A 24,937-nucleotide genomic window follows, 5' to 3' on the forward strand; every position below is an offset into this window, starting at 1 on the left:
AAACGTGGAGTAACAATTTGAATATTGCACGTGCCGTAGAATCTGATATTTGTGCACTCAATGTTTCGAAGTGGTTTCGAGAATAAGGATGTCACAGCGAATCACCTTAAGTCCCCATGGTAACTAGAATAAACACGAGTGCTGACCGGTTGCTATTACTTTCAGCAAAAACGTTCGAATCCTGAAGAAAATTCTCGATATTATGTAACACCTATCCGGGAAATGTAAGATTCTATTACAGATTTGCATACATTTGTGGTCGTCGAAAGGCTTTTAAAATAATTTTGTTATTATGATTTTAGCATATTTTTCGAACAAAGCTTGTTTCCCCAAATGCATTGCTTCGAAAAAATCATCTCGTGAAGGTTTTATACAAAAATATGAATTCTGGAAAAACTTGCTTGCACGCTGCAGTCCCGTACATTTGTTGTATGAAACATAAGCAGAGGATGTAATAAATCCAATCTTACAATGGAAGTAATAAACACATGTTTTGCGTGTAGTGCACAACAATCTTGACACACATGATTCGGTCCATCAGCCAAAACACTGCCCCCGATATCAGTCGCTACAACTCTTGCAAAGAAAATGAAATGTCGATCAATCACAACTATCCATATGGATCACCATACCTCCCAAAGAGCCTAAATCAGTCACCCAAATGATTCGAAGCTACTTATGCGCTACGTGCCTATTCACTTTCTGGCGGACAACAAATTCAAATTTCACACTTGGCTCTCGTTTGTGGACAATTTCAAACCCAAAACAGACGTCACTACACTACACTATATCGCAATCACTGTATGACTTTTCTCCATTTGTAATTTACCAAAATTAAAGCTAAAAATCGCCAACGATCCGAATTGGAAACCGTTTCCGAAACCAACGTGTTGAAATAGGCGCGCGCTCGACGACCAGACAGCCCCGAACCAGACCGTACCGTAGACTCGAGAGTAGAGTCCGCGACCGACGACCGTATCGGGCGAGAACAGAATTTCAACTAGTGGCCGAACGACGCGTAAAGCTCCACCGAACCGCTGACTAAGCGCGCGTAGTTACCCACCAAGCTTGCAACGCAAAACCGTCAAGTGGCTTTTTTGTGTTTCTTACAGATTTTGAGCTCCTTATGAGTGAGAGGTTGTGTGTTGTGTATAGGAGTAGGAACGATCACACTTCCCCCAACGTCGGACCGCCGGTCGGGCTCTGCTTCTCCAACTCTTGCAAGCACTTTAACCAACTTTCAGTGGACAACCGTTGATGATTTAGACTTGTTCGAGTCGCAGTTTGAGTGGAAAGTTTGCTCGCCAAAATACCTACTGCTGAATCGTCCTATGGTGCAAGATGTTTGCTCTGACCGCGAAGCGGTCCACAACCGACCGGCATCTCTCATAATACACACACACACACACGGCGAGGTGGGCGGCGAAATAATCCGATTGAGATCTCCTTGTAAATCGAGACGAGCCTCTCTAGGTACCTACAGAAGCATAGCTGGTCGCTTTTCTTTTCGCACAATTTGGCACAGGCACCGGGTGTGGGTGAGAAATTTCCCGAAAACGGGACGAGCACCGAAAAGATTCACAAGAGCATAGCAAACCAATCGTCCATGAAGGAAGAGGAAAATTAATAGCCGTGTGTGGACTTGCTGTGGGGTGGCTAGGAATGAAGAAGAGGACCCGCCAAGCCCCAGCATCCCCGCTGTTCGAAGTTCTCGGCCCGGATTAGCAGCAACCTGAAAGTGAAAACATAAACAACTTCCCCACCTCTGTGCCTTGGTTGGGCTCTGTTAGGCGAACCGCGCTGCGACTGCAAGAGCGTTTGTAGTTTAGAAGAAACAGAGAGAACGGGTGTGTGGATGCAACATATTTCGCGATGCTGCTCTTACGGTGTGAGTGGTCAAGCATTTGACCCTAGCAGTTACTGGAAGAGATTGAATAGGTCTTGGGGCTTAAGGCGCAGAGAAAAGAATATAAATGAAAATAAAATGTATATATTTCTGTGGGTTACTGTTGCTATTCTTCGATATTCCTGCGAGTATGGATGATAAAGAATAAAAAGGAAACCTGTTTTTGATTTCCCAAATCGTCTTTTGTTGGTGTAAGCCCTAACAATAATGAAATCGAAAACGTAATTTATTAACTCAAGTGTGTTCTCGTGAAGTGGTTCAGCTGGATCAACAAGTTGGTGTAAAGGGCGTTTCTAATGTTTCATTTTGGGATTGAACTTTTTGTTCAACAAAAAAGCGTATCAGTAGAAAATTAAAGGAGCTAGGTATATTACAATCAGAAATTACAGGTGCAGGGTTGTTACAAAACCGCCGATTTTAGATCCGCAATATCCACGCCACTCAATTGGTTGATCGGTGCTTAGGGTGCCAAATCCGCGCCAAAGATGTTCAATTACGTCGCACGGAGGGGTATTTGTTCTACGCTAGCTGGCCAGAAGTCGATTTCTCAAAATAAGCCAAAACAGATTCTGAATGCATGCATTGTATACTTCAGAGTTAGGGTAACAATGCCCTGTAATCATTATTTCTTTTTCTAAACTGACCGCATTGTGGCATCAGTTCAAACTTGCCTGTTGTTGAATCGTGTTGGTTTGTTAGAACAAAAAATCGTTCCGCGGTGCTATTGTTTTCGTGTCTCTACTTGTTGTTGGGATAATCACATTAATTTGCAAAAATGGATAGTGATCAAGCAGGTATTGAAATATTTATTCCACATGACATCAGCTGATTTCACTTAGTTTTGACTTCGTAGAAGCAGTTTATGAAAAAGTGCTATTTAAACTGTAAAATAAATGTATCGCGATAAAAAGTTGACTTATGTGAGGCATTATGTGTACATTTGTATAGACGATTAAAGCATAAAATCAGCTGCGATTATTTGCGATCTTCCGAGAAATTGGAAAATGAAGATGGCGTCAAATAAAGTACACAAATCCAGTTAGTGACATTTTCATTCATTATATGGCATTCAAGGCGGTCAAGGCCTTTCAGGTATATTTTTCTTGTTTCAAAATACCATCAGGTGCGTATGAATATGGATTCTGATACGAGTGTGTTCCAAAGTTGAGAATAGTTTGTGGATCCAATGGAAATATAGTTTGGCAAAACCCAACTCCATCTTTATCTCGCTACTGTCGCCCAATCCGCATTAGGTTTATCAAGGTATCATCTGAGGTAATTAATGAAGAGATCAGATATATTAAAAATGCAATTAATTTGCTACGGTCAACAAAAGTTACATTAAATGGCAAGCAGTTCACTATTAGACATACTTTTATGCTCACTATGCTTGATGGGAAAGTGTGTAATGCAGCAGCTGAAACTACATCAACGATGAAATGTTATGTATGTGGCGCAAGTTCAAAGGAATTCAATAACATTGGTGTTAAATAGGAAATCAACACAGACTCTCTTAAATTCGGAGTATCCATTTTTCATGCCAGGATTCGTATTTTCGAGACAATTTTAAATCTTTCTTACAAGTTGCCGTTCAAAAATAGCGATTAACTTGAGAATGCAAAGCAAGTTGACAAAGAAAGAAAAGAATACATTCAACAAAATTTCAGAAAGAAATTGGGACTCCTTGTGGATTTTCCAAAACCAGGCTTTGGAAATTCGGATGGCAACACTAGTCTAAGATTATTTGCTGATCCGGAAACCCCTGCTCAAATAACAGGTTTTGATTTTAATTTGATCTACCGGCTTAAAGTTATATTGGAGACACTAGCTAGTGGTTTTAAAATTTACCCGGAAAATTTTGAAACATTTACTCAAGAAACGGTGGAGATATACGTTCGACTGTATCCATGGTATCCGATGACTCTAATTCTGCATAAAATTTCAATCCACAGTTATAGAACACCCAACAAACAATTGAGAGCTCTTATAAAACACCTGAGTTGATCAAACGTTGAATAATAGCTTCCAGAGTTGAACAAGAATGTAGTTGTATTGCCTTTTGCATTGATTTCTTGGCATGTCGATAACACTACCATGACAAAACTCGTTAAATAGTGCACCTAAAAGCGAGCTTTTTTGGGTGGCAGGTGGCAAGTTTGTGAATGGTCAAATGCCTGATGTAAGCCAAGCAGACCTTCTATCCCCTCTTGAAACATACCACAAATTTTCTACAAGACATGGCGGTTTGCACCACTAGTTGTAATTGAAACCTTCAGCAGTCACACGTCAAACGGGAGCAACATGGAAACAGCAGTCTGATACGTTTTGGACGTTATCATACTTGCAGACCGGTTTGAATGTGTGAGTTTAAATTAGAAGAATTTTGTGATGTATGGGTGCCTAAAGCGTGCATTTCTCGCTGTGCACTTGTATATCTGATTGCAGACAAAGAGAGTAATGGAGAAAGAGAGCGCAAAAGCAAGTTGTGAATCTTTCAATTACCGATAGTTACGCCGGTGCGCCTGTCAAAACTTATGAGCTTCCCCTGGTTCATTCTGATAGTGTTGTTCTGATGAATAAAGAGTTGATTAATTTTCGCGCAACACGAGAAAAGGGCCTATCATTGATCGATTCTTTTAATCGATTTTCGTGAATAATCCGACTGCAAATGAATTCCCCAATGAGCATGTTGTTTCAGACGCAATCTGACATCATCTTCTGTCGAACTGTGCTGCGAGCATAGAGAGGAATTCTTTTATGTTGCCGTGGTAAACCAAAGAGAAAGTCGATGAAGAGAATCGATCAATGAGAATAGGCCCTTTTCAAATATTACGCGAGAATTTGCTACCCAGGGGACTATGAATTTTCTCTAGATTTTGACACTGTTTTGTATAAAAAAATGTTTTTGGAAGTGTTTGACGGATATTTCAGTCGAAAGAGTTTGCCTTGTGATAAAAACGAGAATTCAAGCTGAACATTGCATTAGGTGCTAAGTAACATTGACAGATTCTCACCGTCGACTTTCTCTTTGTATCTCCACGGCCATGTAAAGACATTCACAGGTATTTTCAGTACACAGATCGATAAAATAAGCTTTTATCTAGCATCTAATACGACAAACACAACAACAAATGGTTATGTGCTCAAGTTATTAACGAAAGAGAAAGTAAACGAAGAGAATCGATCAATGCTTGAATTAGTTAAGTTTTGCAATTCCTCCTAATTCTGTTAGCGCGAAAAGGGCCTTACAAGTTTTGTTTACACAAGATGATAGGCCCTTCAAATGTTACGTTAGGTAGTGATTAATATAGTAATTGAGAATATGTCCCTCGAATTCCTGGAGCAAAAACAAAAACTAATATGCGGTGGTAAACTATAACGAACAAAGTTTGGTGCACAGGTAGACAAATGAGGCGCGCGACGCATCTGTGATAAATTATATTATATCGATATTTGATGGCATAATAAGACGTCTACCGGCTCTACAAATTTGTAATGAGCCCAGGAATTTTCCCTTAACTTCTAAGAACCTCGTAAAACTTCAAGGACTTCTAAAAAGTTCAGAGAACATCGTACAAATTTAGGAAACTTATTATGAATTTTGGGAACTTCATAAATCTACAGAAAAGTTCGTAGTAACAAGGAACTTGGAAATGTTCTGAAACTGCGTAGAAGTGGAAAATTTATTTAAGTTTGAAAAGCTTCGTAGAAGTTAACATTATTGTATTTCAGTAAATCTCATTATTGATCGGGAGTATCTATATAATTTCAGGGCACTTTTTTGAAGCCTCATAGTCTTGGAATACTTGTGGAAATTACGTACAAATGTAAAAAAAATCGTTCGTAGAACTTCGTGGAAAATCATCTAGAAACGTAGAAGTACAGCAAACTTTGTAAAAGTTTTGCGAATTTAGTAGCGTAAAACTTCATATAAGTGTAAGGAATTTTGAAAAAGTTCAGGGAATTTTGTGGAAGATCTAAAGATAGTTCAATCAACTTCTACGAACTTCTGGGATTCTCGTTTCAGTATAGGGAACTTCGTTACAGTTTTCCAGATATCTTAATTCGAAAAAGCTCCATGAACTTCTTGGGGGCTTTGAGAGCTTCGTTAGATTTCAATGAACTATTCAGATGTACAAGAATATTTGTAGATGATAGGTGCCTTTCCAGAAGTGCTAAGATGTTCAGAGATCCTAGTAGAATTAAGAGAGATTGACAAAATATGGAGTTTGGAATAAATTCAGGGAACTTTATAGAAGTTAAGGAAATTAAGTAAAACTTAAGGGAGTTTTGTAGATGTTCAGAAAATGTTGCATAAGTTACAGGATATTCTTGTAGACATCCATACTAGACAGCAGGAAATATTCAAAGGATTTTCATATAGACACAGATATTAGTATAGTTCTCTGGATATTTTTCCCAGACTTCAGGTTGATCAAGTTCTGAGGATCTCCAACTGTTTAAAAAATCAATGTTCTTTCAAGGCTGTAGGTTGTTCAGGAATTACCGTAATCCGGAGGAAATTGATCATAATGCGTTGCACTTTTAATTGTCACGTATAACATGGCCGGTGATAGATATCAAGAGAAATATTAAAAGTTTATCATTATGAAACTCCTTGATGTGTTTTTCCTAACAAAAAAAAATATTGCATACATTTTAATTTTATAAAGTTGACGTTAAATAGCATATAATATCAACATCCAAACAAACAATCATAGGACTGCAACGATTGATGTCATTACCATTCAAGTATCATGTTTTATTTAAAAACACTGGAATAAGAGACCAGCGGAGAAAAACACATGAATTTGGCAAAAAGATAAACATCAAAGCAATTCTGGCATCACTTGCATTTGTAAATGCTTGCGAGTGACTTTGCCAATGCACCGACGAGCGAGTTCATGAGTGATTGATAAACTATTTTAATACTCCTCCCTAATTGAAGCAAGCCATTTGTAAACATTGCAGATTGGAACCGCTTTTGACAGTTCGATTGGAATCATAACAGTGTCTCCGCTGGTCTCTTATTCCAGTGTTACTAGTTTTACTAAACTAGGTGTCAATGAATTCTAAATTTTTTATGAAATTGCCTACATTTAGGCACAACTGTGCTTTTAAGTCATCTTTTTTGGCGTTTCTACTGAAAACACTTTTCACATAAGGGTTTTAGCATCTGATGCGAATTCAGAGAACCCGTATATAATAGAAACAATTACTAGATATGCACTAGGGAGCCATTTGAGGGGTTGATCAAGTTCACCCCATTTAGGTATTTTCAAATTTAAGATTACAAATTTTTTCCTAAAAATTAACGAAACATCTAATGCATCGAATAAAAAATGTTCTGAATAAATGCTTTATTACTTTCTTTTCTTTTCGCATATCAGAATCATGACTAATTGTATCCAGACTTTTCAATATTTTTCAAAATTTTTAAATCTTAACATGTTTAAGTTCTAAATTGATGAAATTTATTCTGTGTGCATTTTAACCATATTTCAAATTCAAACTCCTAGAATTTAATTTTTGGTTTCTATGTCTGAGATTTAACTGATGATAAAATGTTTAGATTCTAAAAAAAAAACTAGTTTCAAAATTCATGGAATTACCTAACTCTGAGAATTTTCTTAAGTTTGAGATGCTTAAATTTATGACATCCGGACGCTATGTGATTTCATTTAAAAAAAAAATAAGAACAAAGGATCATTGCTTGTTCATCTTCGCGAATTTTTATTTAACCGTAGTTTAACAAAATAAAAAAATAAAATCAACAGGTCCCCCCTAGGCCCCATCCAGATAAATTTTCTAGCTACGCCAATGCATTCAATCGGGGTAAACTTAATCTGTGTATGGCTTTTCTGATCTTAGCGTGTACGTTTTAGCGAATTTGAGAGAATGAATCTCAAATTAATCGGCGGCGCAAATAATAACTAATTTTCTTGAAATTCAATTTAAAACTGTTGTATTCAACAAAGTTGTAGCTGGGAAAATTTAACAGGTTCAGATAGAAAACTTTTCCGTAAATCAATCTGGGAAAGGACAATGAGAACAAAAAGCTCACTTTTCCCATATTAATTCCCATATAAACTTCAAAGGGTCAGTTCAGTTTGAGTTCGCATCCAAATGAGCACACATTTTGGGAGAATGATCAGCATTGGCGTAGCTAATGGGGGTGCCAAGGGGGCCAGGCCCCCTCCAAAATTATCCAGCCCTAGATTTTTTTTTTGACTTCAGGAAACCTCGCTTCAGCTTAGGGAACTTCATTGCAGTTTGTCAGAGATCTTACTTCAAAAAAGGCCCATGGAGGTTTTGAGAACTTCGTTAAATTTTAATGAAGTTTCTAGATGTTCAAGAATATTTGTAGATGTCTTAGGTATCATTTCGCAAGTGCAAAGATGTTCAGAGATCTTCGTAGAATTAAGAAAGATGGAAAAATATGGAATAAATTCAGGAAACTTCGTAGAAGTTGAGGAAATTTTGTAAAACTTAAGCGAGTTTTTTAGATGTTCAGGAAACGTTTCATAAGTTACAGGATATTCTTTGAGACATACATCCTTCCTAGACAGCAGAAAATATTCAAAAGATCTTCATATAGACGAAGATATTAGTAATGTTCTCCAGATATTTTTCCAAGACTCCAGGTTGATCAAGTTCTGAGTATATCAAATTGTTTAAAAATTCAAGTATTCTTTCAAGACTGTAGGTTGTTCAGGAAGTATTCAAAAGTTTTCCAACTATTTGAATCTGATGGAATCTTGAATGATGAATTTAGATTTTATGGACATGTGAACATCCCAAGCAACAATTTTTGTTTTATTTAAGTTTTATAGCAGTTGATATAACCAAATTATAAAACCTTCACTGACGACCACATTGCTTTAACAATCTCCTGAGAACCGCAATACAACCATGTCATGGCCAATTGGCCCAGTTTTAATGCAGTCATTAAAACTTGATATGCGAACTACTTTAGGAGCATAGGATTTATGTCAGTTTTATCACACTCTAGACGTGATTGTTAAAAATGAAAACATAAAACCTCCTCCAGGTCAGAAAGTTTTAACAGCCTTCTAATGACTACCATAAAACTATATTACAACCGCATAAATCGCTCCTGAAGAAGTTGATAAAACATGATACGCAAAACATTTTGACAACTTTGAAGGTTTTAAGTTGGGGTTTTTGGATGATAGTTAATATTGAGAAATATTTTATTGTGGTTTTATTCTTTCGATGTTTGATGTGAAATCATGATCCTTGTCAGTTGGTAATAATGGCTGATATTATTGTACATTGAAAATAAGACGACTTTATTATAATTTTAAACCAATCTGTATATGCTTCACAGCATGCCGTGCAATATTTATGGTGATTATTATACCAAATAGGAGCATAAATTTAGTGCGCCGTATGAATACTAAAATATAGGGATATTTTTAATTTGTCTGCATTAGCACCATGCATTAAAGAGTCATTCAAAGATTATCTATTTAGTACAAAACTGTTACTACTGTTGAGCAATAACCAGTGTCACATATTATTTAATTATACATAGATGTATGAAAGTGTTTTATTGCCTATCAATTAAAGCGTAATTATTCATACTGTGTGAAATTTGTTCATACGGCGACATTTTTTTTCGTTATAACTTGCTACTCCTTAAAAATACCTCAATATAACATATTCCCCTAGATTGGAATTCTATAGCATAACATAAACCTAATGGTTGTATCTTAGCATTTCGTAGTCCAAATTGAGAGCGTTAAGTTATATTTAAGCTATATAACTAGCTTGCTGGTTTTATTCGGTACAGCGAATCAAAACAAAACAAAAACCATGACCACCTGTCAAAAAGTCAACATTCCAAGCGATCCTCCTATTTTCGCTTGTAATCAAGATGTAAGAAATGCTTATTGGATCCACTAAAAGCTTTTTCAATACAAGGTTTAAAGACGTGATGTCAATACTGGCCATCTCCAAACGGATTTAGTGAAACTGTCGGTGTTGCTTTAAGAAGGGTTCGTGGATCTTTCGGAAGTGTATCGGAAAGCCGCTTGTTCAATATTTTTACGAGCTCCTTCACCGCACTGTGCCTTATGTAGGGATCGTATAACTGTAGTTCCTCCAGGAGTTTCATATTGTCGATCGTCTCATCTTCATCGTGTTCAGAAGCACTGAAGGGGTTTTCATTTCATATATCTGAATAGATTTGTTTTTTATAATGACAAAAAATTTCAGAGTATTTTTTGTTGTAGCAGTATATTTCTTATCTGTGAATCTTAGGCCTCTGATAAAGGTGATAGTTGTAATGAAGCTTTAATGAAGGTCTAAGACTGCTTCAAGTTTTATATCGGTCATAAAAAGTGTACCATAAAACATAATTGTATGTTTTGTTTTGGTTTTATTCTTCAGTTATAAGTAGTGATGCAGAACCACCTTACAGCTACCGTTAAAACTATGAAGTCTGAGTTTTAATTTAGTAGTCATAAAACAGTTTTATAGACGACTTGACGGCCTGATTTTATGACAAGCACACAAAACCGTAATACACCCTCAGGCTGGAAGGGATGCTATGATAAAACAATGATAAAATAAGAATAAATCTTCCAAGCATTTAGATTGTTACTTGGGATTCTTTCTCTCTCATCCTTGCCTTGGTGATTTAGCTATATTGTCAAGAATTAGCACTCTAACAGCTGAATGCCGGGCATAAATTTTAACGAAGAGATGGAAATTCCTACATATACCTAATATAAGTTTGAGATGCTTAAATTTAGGTGATCCGGACGCTATGTGATTTCATTACATAAAGCATGAACAAACGATCGTTGTTTGTTCACATTAGTAAGGTTTTAGGGCTCCCCCAAATAGTTACTGTTTCATCTTTAAATTTATAGTTAGCCTCAATGTCATATTATTGGTCACAAAAAACTAAAATAAAGATTTAATAATAATAATAATGGTCACTGCAAAAATATACCCAAAACCAAGTTGCCTTGACGCAATTTGATTGAATAGCATCTTCGCGAGTTTTTATATAATCATAGTTTAGTAAAATAAGCAAAATTCTACGCCAATGATGGTCAGGACCTGATTTAAAATCGATTGACGTTGGTTGAGCGAAATAATGAATTATTCATATTTTAAGTAACCATGACAGGTCTGTAATTTGGAACCGGTTGAACATGGTGCAACAAAACATGTATTTTGAACCATTTTAATATGCATTGCATAAAAAATGCATCTGTATTGCTCTTAGAATTGTCGAAATTTTATGAGTTTACACGCTGCACTATCAGTGCTCGGGAGATCTGCTATCCTGCTTGGAGAGCTCAATAGCGGCGAGCTTGTTAATTTGTGTTTAGAAAATATTTGACAGCTGAAACGTGATTGGTTCTGTAAAATACATCTTTAGAAAGATTTCAATTAACAGCTAAACAGGCCTAACGTTCCATTTGGCACGCCAAGCCCATGCTATGCTAAAACTGAGTTGAGGTAAATATTTGTGCAATTAAGCAACTGTATCGATGGAACAAGCGAAAATATCCATAACAACAAGTGGTATGAAATAATTTACGAACGATGGCACAAGGACAAACCCCAATATGTTATTTTGGCAAAATAATCGAGCAATTGTTGTAGTTCAAGAAGAAAAACCGATTATTTACACAACATTTAAGGTAAATATCTTCATGTTACGTTAGACCCGTGAGGAAGAGTGGCTGCTACACCCAACCGGGAAATGTAAGATGATATTACATATTTATATAAAGAATAAATGCAGAATTTGTAATGCTTACCACATGAACAGATTTTGTAATTCAGTCGTTGGAAGGCTTTTCAAATAATTTTTTAATTAATATTAGCTAACTTTTCGAAAATATTGGCTTCCCCCAAAGCACTGGGGTTTGAAACATAAAGTTACAAGCGTTCGTCTGCACAAGAGCCAAATTATAAAGTGTCCTCCACAATTTTAAATGAGTATCCAGCTAAAAAGGGAGAGGACCACGGATTCGTCAGGTACGCTAATGACCTATCCTACGCTTAAAATCTAACTAAATCTAGCTCACTACTAATGACTAGAACATCAGTACCTCTAATACCTCCTATTACCCTCACAGGACCTTTTGTATACTGTAAATTCAGTTGAAAGTCGCCATTTTGTCTAGTCAGATGCTCGACCAGGTGCACACGATCCGGTGTAGTAGACCTCAGTTTGCTACGTCTAACCGCAAAGGACCAATTCCAACCTCTGGGTCAGCCGCCCGTAGCTCGGGGACGAAATGCCTAATCGTAAAGGAGCATTCCCATCTTGACACTGTCACTCCGGTATCGTCCTGGGCCGTATCAATCTCCATCAACGAGGGAAGACGCCTGAAAGGCTTACACAGCCACACACAATTGACAAACCCCGCCAAAAAACCGTGCGGTTAAACGGTAACTACCCACCGTTTTGGGAACCAGCTTGCCAGCTCGTCGTCAGCAGCAGTAGCAGCAGCAGCAGCGAGCGCTCGCAGGATGTCGCCATATCGTCAACATAAGCAGTGGTACGTACCCAAGAACACAGTTAATTTCTCCCACACCCACAAACAGAAAAATATACTACAGAAATCTAACCCAATCCCACCACTAATTTGTTAAATAAAAACCCTCAAAGTCAAAGTAAATCTTTCAATCAGTAAATTCGCAATACACAGTATCTCTAGTCAGATGACCGTACGCTGCAAATCTTGTCCACGAAGCTCCTCGTGATTACCAAGTAGTAAGCCGATCCTGAGACCCGGCTCGAAGGGTCTTTTGCTACTGAACTTGCCGAGACAAACGAACAGTTACAATTTCAAATAAGGGTGGCCAATTCGATTCAATACTCCAAAATATGAGGATTTGAAAACATTGGTAAAGATTGATGACGGCTTAGAGGTCGTGCCAATAGATTGAATTTTGCATGGAGATTTCGGTGAATTACTATGTGTATTATTGAGTTTCACTTACATTGCTCTAATGTTGGTTGTTGTTGTCCAAACGATAAAAAATATTTGATACGTGTTTTTCATATTTCATATTTTCATCTGTCTATGTACTCTATTTTGTATTTTTTTTTCGCATTTCTATCTTTCTTGAAATGCTGTAAAACTGATTGTAACAACAACAGGCTTTTTGGTCACTGTCATATAAACAACATACTAAATCTTTTCAAACATTTTGACCGGCAGAACCAAACTTAGGGCAATATAAGCGATTTTAAAAATTCTTCCAAAGCAATTCCCATACAAATTTCAAACCAATTGCGCGACCTTTAAACCTTCATCAACCTTTACCATTTTTGCACACCCAAGTAACAATTTAAGTTTTATTATGGTTCTGTAGACCATGAATTAGACTTGTAGAATGCTTTAAAACCTTGATAAAACTTGAAATGTTACTTGGGCAGGCTCATATTTTGGGGCTATGTATCGAACTGGAGGGTGGCCATAAGAAATGTATCACTCTATTAAAAATTAAGCACCCTAATGTACATTGCACATGCCATTTGATTTGCGTGTAGGAAAAGTGAGTGACCAGGGTGAATGTAGTATCATTTCATTCCAGTCCATTTAAAAATATCAAATTATATTTAAAAAATCAATTGTTTATACTACACTTAAGCCTTTTGTTTCCCTTGACAGGAACAATCAATTCATCAACAATGAGGTCAATTGTATCGGTGGTTCCACCGTTAAAATTCGATAGAAACCTGTTTTAATAGACCGCAGTTCAAACAACCAGTCCAAGCTGCGAACCGTGAATAGTCGATTGTTTGAAGCCTCGCCAGGTTGTGAGCGCCCGACTACAAAGTGAAACCTTGCTGGATATGGTGGGTTCAGCGGCGCCGGTGGTGTAGTGCTCCAATGATCTGTTTTTTTGGAATTCTGATAGTATGTGAATTTGGACTTCGGTGGTTCATCCGATCAACTCTGCTGAAACAGCAACCTTCGATCGAGTTGAGCACTCAATTAGAAATAAAGTTGCATATTACTAGTGCTGCTTGGTGATGGAATTCTCAAGTGGATTGGTCACTAATCAATATAATCTGTGTGCCGAAAGTGCCAAAATCATCAAAATTCGTGGCACTTCCTAGGAAAAGTGCAAACAGATCGTGCGCAATTGGATCACCTTACCCAATCTGCCACTCAGGAAATTGGCGGAAATGAAAGATGTAGATGAAAGATGCCATCCGGAAGTTCGGTGAAGAGGTTATATATTAACATTTGCCTGATAACCGGAAACTGTTGATCGAAAGCTGGACCTTAGATTATCCAAGCCAAGGAAAAGACGGTAAAACGCTGGCCGGACTGAGCAGTTATAACATGTTATAACAGTTGTCAAATAATTGCAACACAGAAACCACCATCGAAATAGCGCTATAAAATGTTTATAAGTCTAAGTTATGTAGTCTGAACGTCCTTTAACGAAACAGAAAAGAAGTCAGAAAGATGCCGCATCCGTCAAATCGAGGGCTTGGAAAATTATATGACAAACCGCTAAGAGGAAAATCGGGGTGTGTTTCCAAGGATGATAAAACAAACGTCAAATTTGACTACGAGCATGTCCCCCCGTTGGACCAGAGCCGGGACAATCGAGTTTCTTACTCTTCTTAATGTTTTTGAAGAATGCCCTTCGGAATGTTGTGCGTGGTTTTTGACGGAGTTGACCAATGATTTATTTATTTATTTATTGTAATTCATCTGACAGTAGTTGTCTTAATGAATAAAACTTAGGTAATATACAAAAAAGCAACAGATAAACAGATTACAAAAATAATCACAATCTTCTCAATCGGTTTCGAAATTGGTTCGATGTTTCTCCGAATGCAAATGCTTCTTCCACAGCGGAGAATGCCCGAATCATCGTAGACATTGGCTCATGGTATCCATAAATGCAGTCCGATGGAATCTTGGTTGTAGTAAGGATGATTGCCACAACATCCTTTAAGGAACACGGAAGTTTAATCAACAATCAATACGAAACTAACGATTTGAAATTGGCTCACTACTTGACTAGCCTATTGGTCCCAAGCAAACGATTAACGTACCCCATTCTAGTCGAAATTCTAGTACTACGCAATGTTTGTTTTGATTCGCTATGGAAGTTTGACAGATAAAATGAGGGGTTAGTGGATTTTCCTATGTTTCGAGGGGTGAATCGATTAGCTTGGGACCGAAGATAGTACTAGGGCTGAGCCAAAAAGTTAAATCTCGTTTATTCGGGACCTTCTGGTCTTAGAGTTACCTCTATGGTTTAATGGTGAAAGCAGTTGAGGGCAGTCCACATCGCCATTTAAAAGTTTCGCTACAAATAAGGCTTGTTGCATTTTTATTCTGTTTTCCAATGTGTCCAGGTCAAATAGCATGCATCGGTCTGCGTAAGGTGGTAAGTTTATTGGATCGCGCCATTGCAGGCTGCGCAAAACCAACCTCAATTTTTTTTTCTGAACACGTTCTATTCGGAGATTCCACACTAGCTCATATGGAGACCAAATCACAGATGCATTCTCAAGTATGGGCCGAACTAAAGAGCAATCAGCCTTCAAGCAGTGAGGGTCTTTGAAATCTCGTGCAATCTTCGAAATAAATCCCAGTTGACGATTCGCTTTAGAGATGATCGAGGAATAGTGAAGATTGAAGGTCAACTTTGAGTCCAAAAGAACACCAAGATCAGTCATACGTTCTACTCTGCGAAGCGTTACATTGTCAATGCAGTAGTCGTAAAGGATTGAACTCTTAGAGCGGTGAAACGTCATCACTGCACACTTTGGAACGCTGATGATGAGCTTATTGCGACGGCATAAATCCGCAAATAGCAGAGCTTGAAGACGATGACAATCCTCGATCGAGTGAACTATGACGTATAGCTTAAGATCATCTGTATAAACGAGCTTGCATTTTTTCCTTTCGCAAATATAAACAGTTAACAACGCCATTGACGTCTACTTTGATTCCGGCATCACTGCCAGCCAGAGTGATGCGATCCCTCAAGTGGACCCTACACGATTGCTTTTATTGACAATAACAGTATAGTCAATACATTCTATATTGACGTCAATACATCGGTATTGACAATATTTATGTCATCACATCATTAATATTATTGTCAATAATTCCCCTTCGCGTCAATATATTGATACGTGTGGGGTTCGCTTCAGTCCTTTTTATTCCACGATTGCTACTGTCAAATCGACCAATCAGAAACTGGCTTGGATTTGACAGCTAATTGGCTCGAAATCGCTACCTGATTGTCAAGTCCCTTCCCAGGACCAGAGTGCCTAAGGATCATTGCACGGAAAGGTTTAACCCAAGGGCCTGGTAAGCAACCATGTTTTCGATGGTAACACCCAGCGGTAAAATAAGGCCTACAACACGTAAAGACAATGGGGAACTTGTTCACAAGGTAATAGAATTGAAAGAACAAAATGTTTCATCGTCGTTATTCAGATTGTGATCAATTCGGTTTTGAAACTTATGTAAAATTAGCACTAGTCAATGTCTTCAGGCTGTTTACACTTCAATCTTAATAATTTGGACAGCACAAAAAATCGTTGTGAGTTTTGACCGAAAAAATCTATACGCACAAACGAAGGGACTGACTGCGAAGAAATCAAATTAAATAATACGGTTCTCTGTAATAGAATTTTCTTATAAAGGCCTGAATCGAGCAAAAAATTACCCCCTCCCCCCTATCGTGACGTTTTTTCTATATCTAATGCATTGCTTGTCACAAAATCTTAGACCCCTCTTCCCCCTTAGAGCGTGACATAATATATGCATCAACCCATACAAAATGCGTGAAAAACGCAACTCGCAAATATTTCACTTCGCTTGGAACTGTAAACAGATAGGGTTTTTGATCTAATTTCCGTCCTACTAAGGACATCGCGCACTTTACCACGCTTTTTGGAAAGGGTTTGAACAAAACACGGAATGTTTTCATCAAAGATAACTTCTAAATTTATCCACCTTTCCATACGTACCGTTGGATTTGATAAAGAGTCAAACAATGTTGAGATATTATTAAAAATCTAACACTGCTTCTTGCTTCTAAATTCGTCCTACGCGTTTCAATTCCGTCCAAACGCTTTGAAACGCCATTAGATTTTCTTCGTCCTGCGGATAAACGGAGAAAAAGGGGATGCGCTAGGAGCGCTTCTTTTGTTTTGAGAACAACGAGCGTAAATATGCATACAATGCGCTCTAATAGGATTTATGTTGTAGCTAATGAACGAACGCATCGGAACAAACGTATTATTGTTTTTTTTTTTATATCTTTATTAAGGAGACTTTCAGCCGTTTGCTGGCTCGTCTCCGGTATTATTGTTTTGTGCATTGTGAAATCATTGATATTATTGATGATTTCTGCTCGATAGAACGGAAATGAGCGATTACGACGAAGTAGCGCTCTTCCCTACGATCCACCGAAATCGAATGTTGTGGATCGCATCTTTTTCGCTTAAGCCTAGTATACAGATCGAGGCGAAACGAAATTTGAAGCACGCGAAAAATCATGAAATTTCGCTAGCGAAAAAGGTTGTGAAAAAATGTTTGTGGAACATTTTCCAGTTTCCAGACGTTTCAATAAAGAGCATGTCTGTAATATTTTCGCTTCACCGGAGGTGTAAACTTCACGTGAACTGTGAACTGCGGAAAGATTAAATGGAAAAATGATCCACAACAATTTTTTCACAACCTTTTTACCTGGCGAAATGTTATGATTCTTCACTTGCTAACCACGTAGGCTATAAATGCATTTCCACCTCGAATTTTCAATTGCACACATCTCGGAAATTAGAGTTCCATTTCACCTGAAATTGCTACTGCATGTATGCTGCAGCGCAGCAAACGTAGAGTAACAGTTTCATTGTAGTACGTGTCGTGGAAGCTGATATTTGTGCACTTAAAGTTTCGAAGTGGTAGCGAGAATAAGGATCTCACAGCGAACCACCTTAAGCTTGTGCCAGATGCGTACGGCCAATGAGAACGCTCGAATTTGAGTTTAGTTTACTCTTAAATCGCATAAATTGCAGGAACTCAGCGATGAGTAAATTCACCTAGGTAGGAAGGTACGAATCGGGTTGATCATCTCTTTTACCAAACTCCCCAGCAAACATTGGAAGCGGAATAAGAGCTTATTCAGGCAAAAATATGCTTCTTCAGCTAAAAAATAGCTTATTCAGCTCTTAATCAGCACAAATTGTTTGTTGGGTCCCCAGTTGGAGAGGGATGATCGCCGATTTGCTCATGTACCTAAGACGTGTGGAAACCGCACTCAAGTCGTTATCTGAAGGGAGACATCTAGTCGTAGGTTTGGAAATAGAATAAGACAGCTAATATAGTTATTTAAGTGATTAACAGTCTATGCTAAAAGTTCTAAGAACTTCAGGAATATCCCGAGAACTTCAGGAAAGTTAAGAGAACATCAGAGATGTAGGGAAAACTTATAGAAAATTGTGGATTCCAGGTACCTCAGAGAAGCTAGGTCTAGATATCTTTGGGTGAAATACTGAGATCTTATGGGCAATTCCGATAACTTCTGAAAAGTTCCGAGAACTGCAGAAAACTCCCAATAGTCTGGGAAATTGTTTAGCGCAAGAGTATATTCCGATAAATTCAGAACAGTTCTATGAACTTCAGGAAAATTTCGAGAACCCAAAAACGTTCCGAGAATTTCAAAGTAGATCCACACATCCAGTGATCTCCAGACAACTTAAGAAAACTTCATTGAAAATTCCGGAAAGAAGTCCAGAGACAGTGCTACCAACAATCAATACGAAACTAACGATTTAAAATTGGCTCACTACTTGACTAGCCTATTGGTCCCAAGCAAACGATTAACGTACCCCATTCTAGTCGAAATTCTAGTACTACACAATGTTTGTTTTGATTCGCTATGAAAGTTTGACAGATAAAATGAGGGGTTATTGGTTTTTCCTATGTTTCGAGGGGTGAATCGATTAGCTTGGGACCGAAGATAGTACCAGAGCTGAGTCAAAAAGTTGAGCACGTTATTTTGGGACCTTCTAGTCTTAGAGTTACCTCTATGGTGCTACGGGCTGTCAACAATGTCAATTGACTTTAGATATTGCTCCAGCACTGAATTTCACTTCATACACTGATACTCGTAGCAAGCATGACATTGCAATCCATATGAATATCACCTGGGAAAAGTTGAAAATATTGCTTCTATCTCAATTAACAAACTATTTTGTATAACCGTTGCATTGTTTCAATAGTACCGATAACTTTTCTAAAGATTGGAGTTGGAGAGGGATGGGGGATTAACTGTCTTGTATGAGAAAAAAAAATGCTGCAGAACTTTTAATATAAATAGGTCCCATTACGATGTCAATGTCATTTGCGCACAGACATTGAGGCGAGTGACATTACTATTGGAACTGTGTGAGCTGATACTGAGTTCCATTTATGTCAGGGCAGTACTTTAGGAATGCTCCCAAGCAACCAAAAGTTCTGATAAAAGGCTATTTGTGGCTTAAGCAGCTTGGTTGGAGGTGGTCTATAGAATTCTATGCAGCCTCATTTTTAAGTCGTTATAAGAACTTGAAAGTTCCGGTATCATTATTGAAGAGCATTCTAAGCAGCTTCTGGCGGAACTTGAACGGAACTTTTAGAAAATAAATTAAAAAAAGGTTTTTGTCCTCTACACCAATTCGATATTTAGTTCGCACTCTTATGAAAGTTATTTCTGCAGGCAGGTATTAATGTGTATTGATTAATCAGCATTAGTAGTAGAATTGGAGCTGTTTGATTAAATCCAGTCCTTCTGCAGTCCAGCACGAACCGCTGCGTCATCTGAGATATAATAAAGTGAGCTGGTGTCCTGCCTACTGTTGGAGTTTTCAGTGCCAGCTGACTGACTTGAATACGAAACACAACACCTTGATGAATTTTAAATTGGTGTTTGCCCGCATGGTATTCCAACACATTTGTGGTGCAGTGGTTAGCGTTCGTAGATCGCATGCCGAATGCATGGGTTTGAATCCAGGAAATTGCTTTTTTAATTTTTTGTATGTTTGGATAGAATGTTGATGCACTGCATAAATATAAGAATTATGATTTATTCGGGGCATTGATCATTTCATATTTACGCACATTAAATTTTGTTACTGATAAAAACTTCATTTGAACTTTATGGAACTTGAAAGTTCTGTCAGAACACTATTTGAACTTTTTGGAACTTGATAGTTCTGTCGGACCTTTATTTGAACTTTATGGAACTTGAAAGTTCTGTCGGGACTGTATTCGAACTTTATGGAACTTGAGAGTGATTTTAATCGTTGAATGCGGAACTTTTGGTTACTTGGGCTCTTAGATCCTATAAGAGCAGCTCAATAAATTTCGAGGAAATTGCAGGAACTTCAAAGAAGTTCAGAGAAACTCAGAAGAGTCCCGAGAGTTTCATTCAAATTTTGGAAAGAAACATGACCATCATAAAATTTTGAGCAGATTTTAAGGGAAGACAGATCTTCAAAAAGATCTTCAAGATTCAAGATCTTCAAAAATAGCAGGAGCCTCAACGCAGATCAGTAAAGTTCTGAAAAGTTTGGAAATGTTCAGAAAGTTTTATTATATTCAGGGAAGTACTTCAAGGACGATCAGATATCGTCAGAGCAGTTCCATTATTTTAAGGAAAATTGAAGGAAATATCATGGAGAATTATGAGACAATCTGTTTAGGAAACTTCAGACGCAGCTCCCACACCTGGACCCTACCTATCCACCCATCAACTCATGGACTGGGGACCAACGGCTTGACTAGGCGTGAGCAGAGATTTTATGTCTCAGAAAATGCCGGCGGTGCCGACGGGGATTGAACCCCGGCTTTTTGGGTGAGATCCGTGAGCTTTCGAGAATTTTTTAAAATTTATGGAAAATTACGGGAACTTCAAGGCAATTACATTAACTTTGGTAGTCCCAATAACATAAGGAAAATTCATTATAACAAGAAAGTCACTATTTGGGATAATTCCTAAAATTATGATGAATTTGTTTTCATAATTTTTGGGCGTTTTCATGAGCTTCAGGAAAATTTTGAGGACTTGAGTGAAAATCTTAAAACGACATCTATTATTTCGTTTTCATTTCAGTTAAATTGCGGGGACTTAAAGAAGTTACAAAAATGTCAGGTAGTTTCAAAGAACTTAAGGGAAGTTAATAAATTTAACAGCGCCGGTGGTGTAGGCACAGACAAACCGACATGACACTTAATTCTGACTTATGCCCGAAAATCGTAAACGGCTGATTTAAATGTGCAGTGATCTGAACTGTCAAAACCATTGGATTTTTTATCTAGATAAAAATAATTTGTCCAGAATAGATTAGACACGAATCAATTCATAGCTTTTGCATGCGAGTTCATGACTTAGCTAATTATTTCCCACGAACACGGAGCCAGATGTCAGTAGTGTGCTTTGGTCACAAATTGTTATTGTTTTTGTTTTTGTAAATTGTCATTGTTTTTGCTATGGTCATTCGTGTCGGTTTGTCGATGGTGTAGTGGTAAGCGTGACTACCTCTCACTCCAAAGGGCCTGGTTTCAATCCAAGTCGACGCCCATGGGATTTTCTGAGGCATAACATCTCTTATCGTGCCTTCCTTCGGAATAGAACTAAAAGCGGTGGTCTCCAGTCCATGAGTTGATGGGTCGATATGTAGGGTCCAGGTGTGGGAGCTGCCTCCCTGGCGTCGGTATCATTGGTACTCAGTACGAAAAACAAGATCGACAAAAAAAAATTAAAAAAATAATGTTAAGAAAATTCTGGAAAACTGCGGAGACCAGATAACTTCAGAGAAAGTCTTAGAACATCAAAAACATCCAAAAAATTTGTCAAGAAGTTCCGTAAACTTCATCGCTGTTTCAAGAACTAAGTGAACGTTATAGAAGCGAATTGCAGATTTATTAATTTCAGAAATAATAGCGGGGAATTTTAAGAAGATTCTTGTTTTCAAGAAGTTCAGAGAACTTTGGAGATAAAACTCCAAGGAGTAGTTACAGGAATCTTCCAGTGGAACTCAGAAGAAACTTCCAGAAAAAGTCTTAAAATATATCCATTAAAACTGGGGAACGGGGACAAATAATTCCGGGAGTATTGGTCCTCGATATATTCACAGGAGTGCGAGGTGTTTACATGGACGTGGAAAAGGAGATTCCCTCCTCGCTTAATTTTTCGGGGAATATTTTCTATTCATATGGAAGGCGGAGGGGCACCGAATGAATTCCTGCCCCAAATGGAAGGCCCATAAACAACAGCAGCAGCTTGGAAAGCAACCGGATGTGGACAAAAAGCAGGATGAGAAAAACAGAACGATAAAGGCACCAGTTCGTTCATCGTCGGACAGCCGCAACCAGGAAACAAAGGAAGGAATAAAGGTGATGAAAATGGACGTCGAAACCTTGGTGACCGAAAACAAAACCGAATTACCTTGGAAGAAACTCTAAGATTTCGTTTGAAGTCCTCCACAAAATTACCTTTGAAGTTGTAAAAACAAATATGGATTTCCACTTAGAAATCCTTAAAAATTCTGTGAATAGTTTGAAAAATCCAAGGGGATGTATAATAACAAAAAAAAATATCTTTAGAAGTTTCCCTCAGGTTAATGATTTAATGCAAAATCTCAAAAATTGTCCCAGATCTCTATTAATTCAAATGACGATGAGCTAGTCTAGATGTGGTTTGAAAAGACAAAAATAAGAAAAATATTTATTCAAGTTGGAAATTTCTAGAACCCAAGTCCAAGAGCAATGTTTCGTGTTTTTAATTCAACCTAATATGATTTATGATTTATGATTTATCATTTATGATTTTGTAACTCAAGATAAATAGATCAGGAATTTCAGAGAAAATACATCTTGAACAAAGTGGTCAATCAACAATAATACACGGCCGATGAAATTAACTTAGAAGTCACTTCTGCTCAGTTGTAGTAAGAAATAACTAAAAACGTAGGTTACTCAGCGTTGAGTAGCATACGTTTTTAGAAATTTCTCCATACAACTGACTAGAATTAACCTCTCAGTTAGTCTCATCGGCCATGTAGACAAAAGGTATTTGCCATTGATGAGGTGAAAATGGTCTTCCCTGTCCACAATAGGTGGAGTAGGCCAGTGCCTACAATGTTCCAAATCAGATGAAGTCACTTGTCTAATTGCCTGCAATGGAATTTTCCCATAAATATCATCCTGCATTCAAGAATTCACCCCCAACAAACTTTCGAGTAAACTCCTCGGCCCAACCCAACAAATTAGTTTCAATTTCGAACCCCAGCGGCAACCACGTAATCCTCGACCACTCGATAAATTATATCAGCTAATAAACACTGCAAACCGCGAGGCTCCCATGCTTTCTCCACCCACCACCGTTCATTCTCGCATTTCCTAGAGTTAACAACAGCAGTAGAAACATAATACCATAATCCAAGCAAAAACCACACCGAACCAATTGAAATAGTTTCACCGATTATCTCTCCCTCGGGGAGAACGCTGAAGAGGTCCTCCGTTAAGATTCTGGCAACCTTCTTCGCTGGTGCATAATGTTTAATTAAAATGAACGGAATTTCCACTAACCTGGATTATCGACCAGCTTCACTGGAGTCTCCAGTAGTCTCAGCTTTTCCCGTGGGTCATCCAGCTCGAACATAAATGGCGCTGACCGGGTCCTTCTTGAATGAAAATTGGCTACGGTTTGACGGAGTTGGTACGCCGAGTAGCTTCGAAGATGGTCTTATCGTTGACACCAAGCCGTCGCCGCCGCCGTCGCAAGACCACCTGTTGCTTACGAACCGCAATTTATCGAATCGGAAAAGGAAACTTTTGACTAAGTGACCGAAAGGAACATGACTGATTTTAACTAATCACTAAGAACGCATTTTGTTCGACTTATTTTACGCTACGAGAAAGACCTTCGGAAGTCCAGGATCTACACTTGATTACACGGCAGCAGTGCCATAATTAGTTCAAAGGATTAGCCGTCGGAAGTGCAATTATCCACTTGGATGGAGGTGCAGCATATCCAACTCTGGTCGAGACGCACTCACACGGCAACCAAGACGAACTAAAGCGGGGAGGGAGGAAACACTCTATTTCCGACTTCCGGAAGTTCACTGTTTCTGTCACCGAGCTGCCTTGTCTAATTCACACAATCAGTAAGCAAAAGTGTACACCCAAAAGCTATGATTTCAGAATTGATTCTAACAATACACTATATTATTATAGTACCACTTAAACTTCTTCCTTGGTCTTGGTCCTGGAGAGATCTGCACTAGGCAACGTTCCTTGGAAAACTGGCAACGGATCTGTGCACCGCGTGTCCTTTTATAGGCTGCAACGGCCGGATGCTGGCTCCGAAGTTGATCCTTCAGAAGCGGGAAACATATTAGGCATGTGGTATGAAAGGACGACGTTCAGGCCGACTAGCCAACGACGACGCGCCTGTGTCATAATTTTGCTTTCAACGAATTTTCACTCCACCACCTTTCCCAGCCGGTAGGAGAAGCCACCGCGTGTTGTTGTAGGACAGATTGATGGCGTAAAACCACGTGCTCTCGATGGTGGAGATGCTGGGAGGCATAAATCTGGTTGGAAAACTGTTGCACAGGATGGATGTGTGAGTGTTGAGAGCAAGCAGTTTTAGCTGCAGGAAATAGCCGGTCTTATATCGCGTACTATTATTACACAGAGGAACAGCAATGACCTTTCCGTCTATTCCCAAGGGCCAAATCATGGGTTTTTGGTAAATTTACTACCAGAAATGTCGTAGCACGTCACAGTTTGTTGGCTTTTAAGTTGGCACAGCAGTTGATTTTAACGAAGCCTCACACATGATCAAACTGAAGCCCTCTGGTTAAAGTATGAACGACTGTAAAATCCCGTTGAAATATCATTCGTTTCTCGCCCTGGATCTCATTTTTTCCAAAATCAATATTTCTGAATTAATTAAGGTTAAGTCAGTATATCCATAGATCGGCATAATTACATCGACTCA

At 38.3% G+C, this 24,937-nt stretch overlaps 1 protein-coding gene across 2 annotated transcripts in view; it reads right to left on the bottom strand.

Moving 5' to 3' along the window:
- Positions 1-24,222, bottom strand: part of DAT (Sodium-dependent dopamine transporter) — a 110,757-nt gene extending 86,535 nt beyond the window's left edge. Inside the window, exon 1 of one of the 2 annotated variants that reach the window (XM_065226638.1) lies at positions 23,521-24,222. In XM_065226638.1, the coding sequence (XP_065082710.1) occupies positions 23,521-23,593 (73 nt within the window). In that variant the 5' untranslated portion in view covers positions 23,594-24,222. Of the gene's footprint in view, positions 1-829; positions 933-23,520 lie in introns of those variants that run through there. The other variant, XM_065226639.1, reaches the window with a different exon arrangement.
- Between the last annotated feature and the right edge of the window lie 715 nt (positions 24,223-24,937).

The sequence above is a fragment of the Ochlerotatus camptorhynchus genome, unplaced genomic scaffold (genome assembly GCF_037179485.1).
Source record: "Ochlerotatus camptorhynchus isolate MF236.1 unplaced genomic scaffold, CSIRO-AGI_Acam_v1.1 ptg000257l, whole genome shotgun sequence".
Classification (NCBI taxonomy): domain Eukaryota; kingdom Metazoa; phylum Arthropoda; class Insecta; order Diptera; family Culicidae; genus Ochlerotatus; species Ochlerotatus camptorhynchus.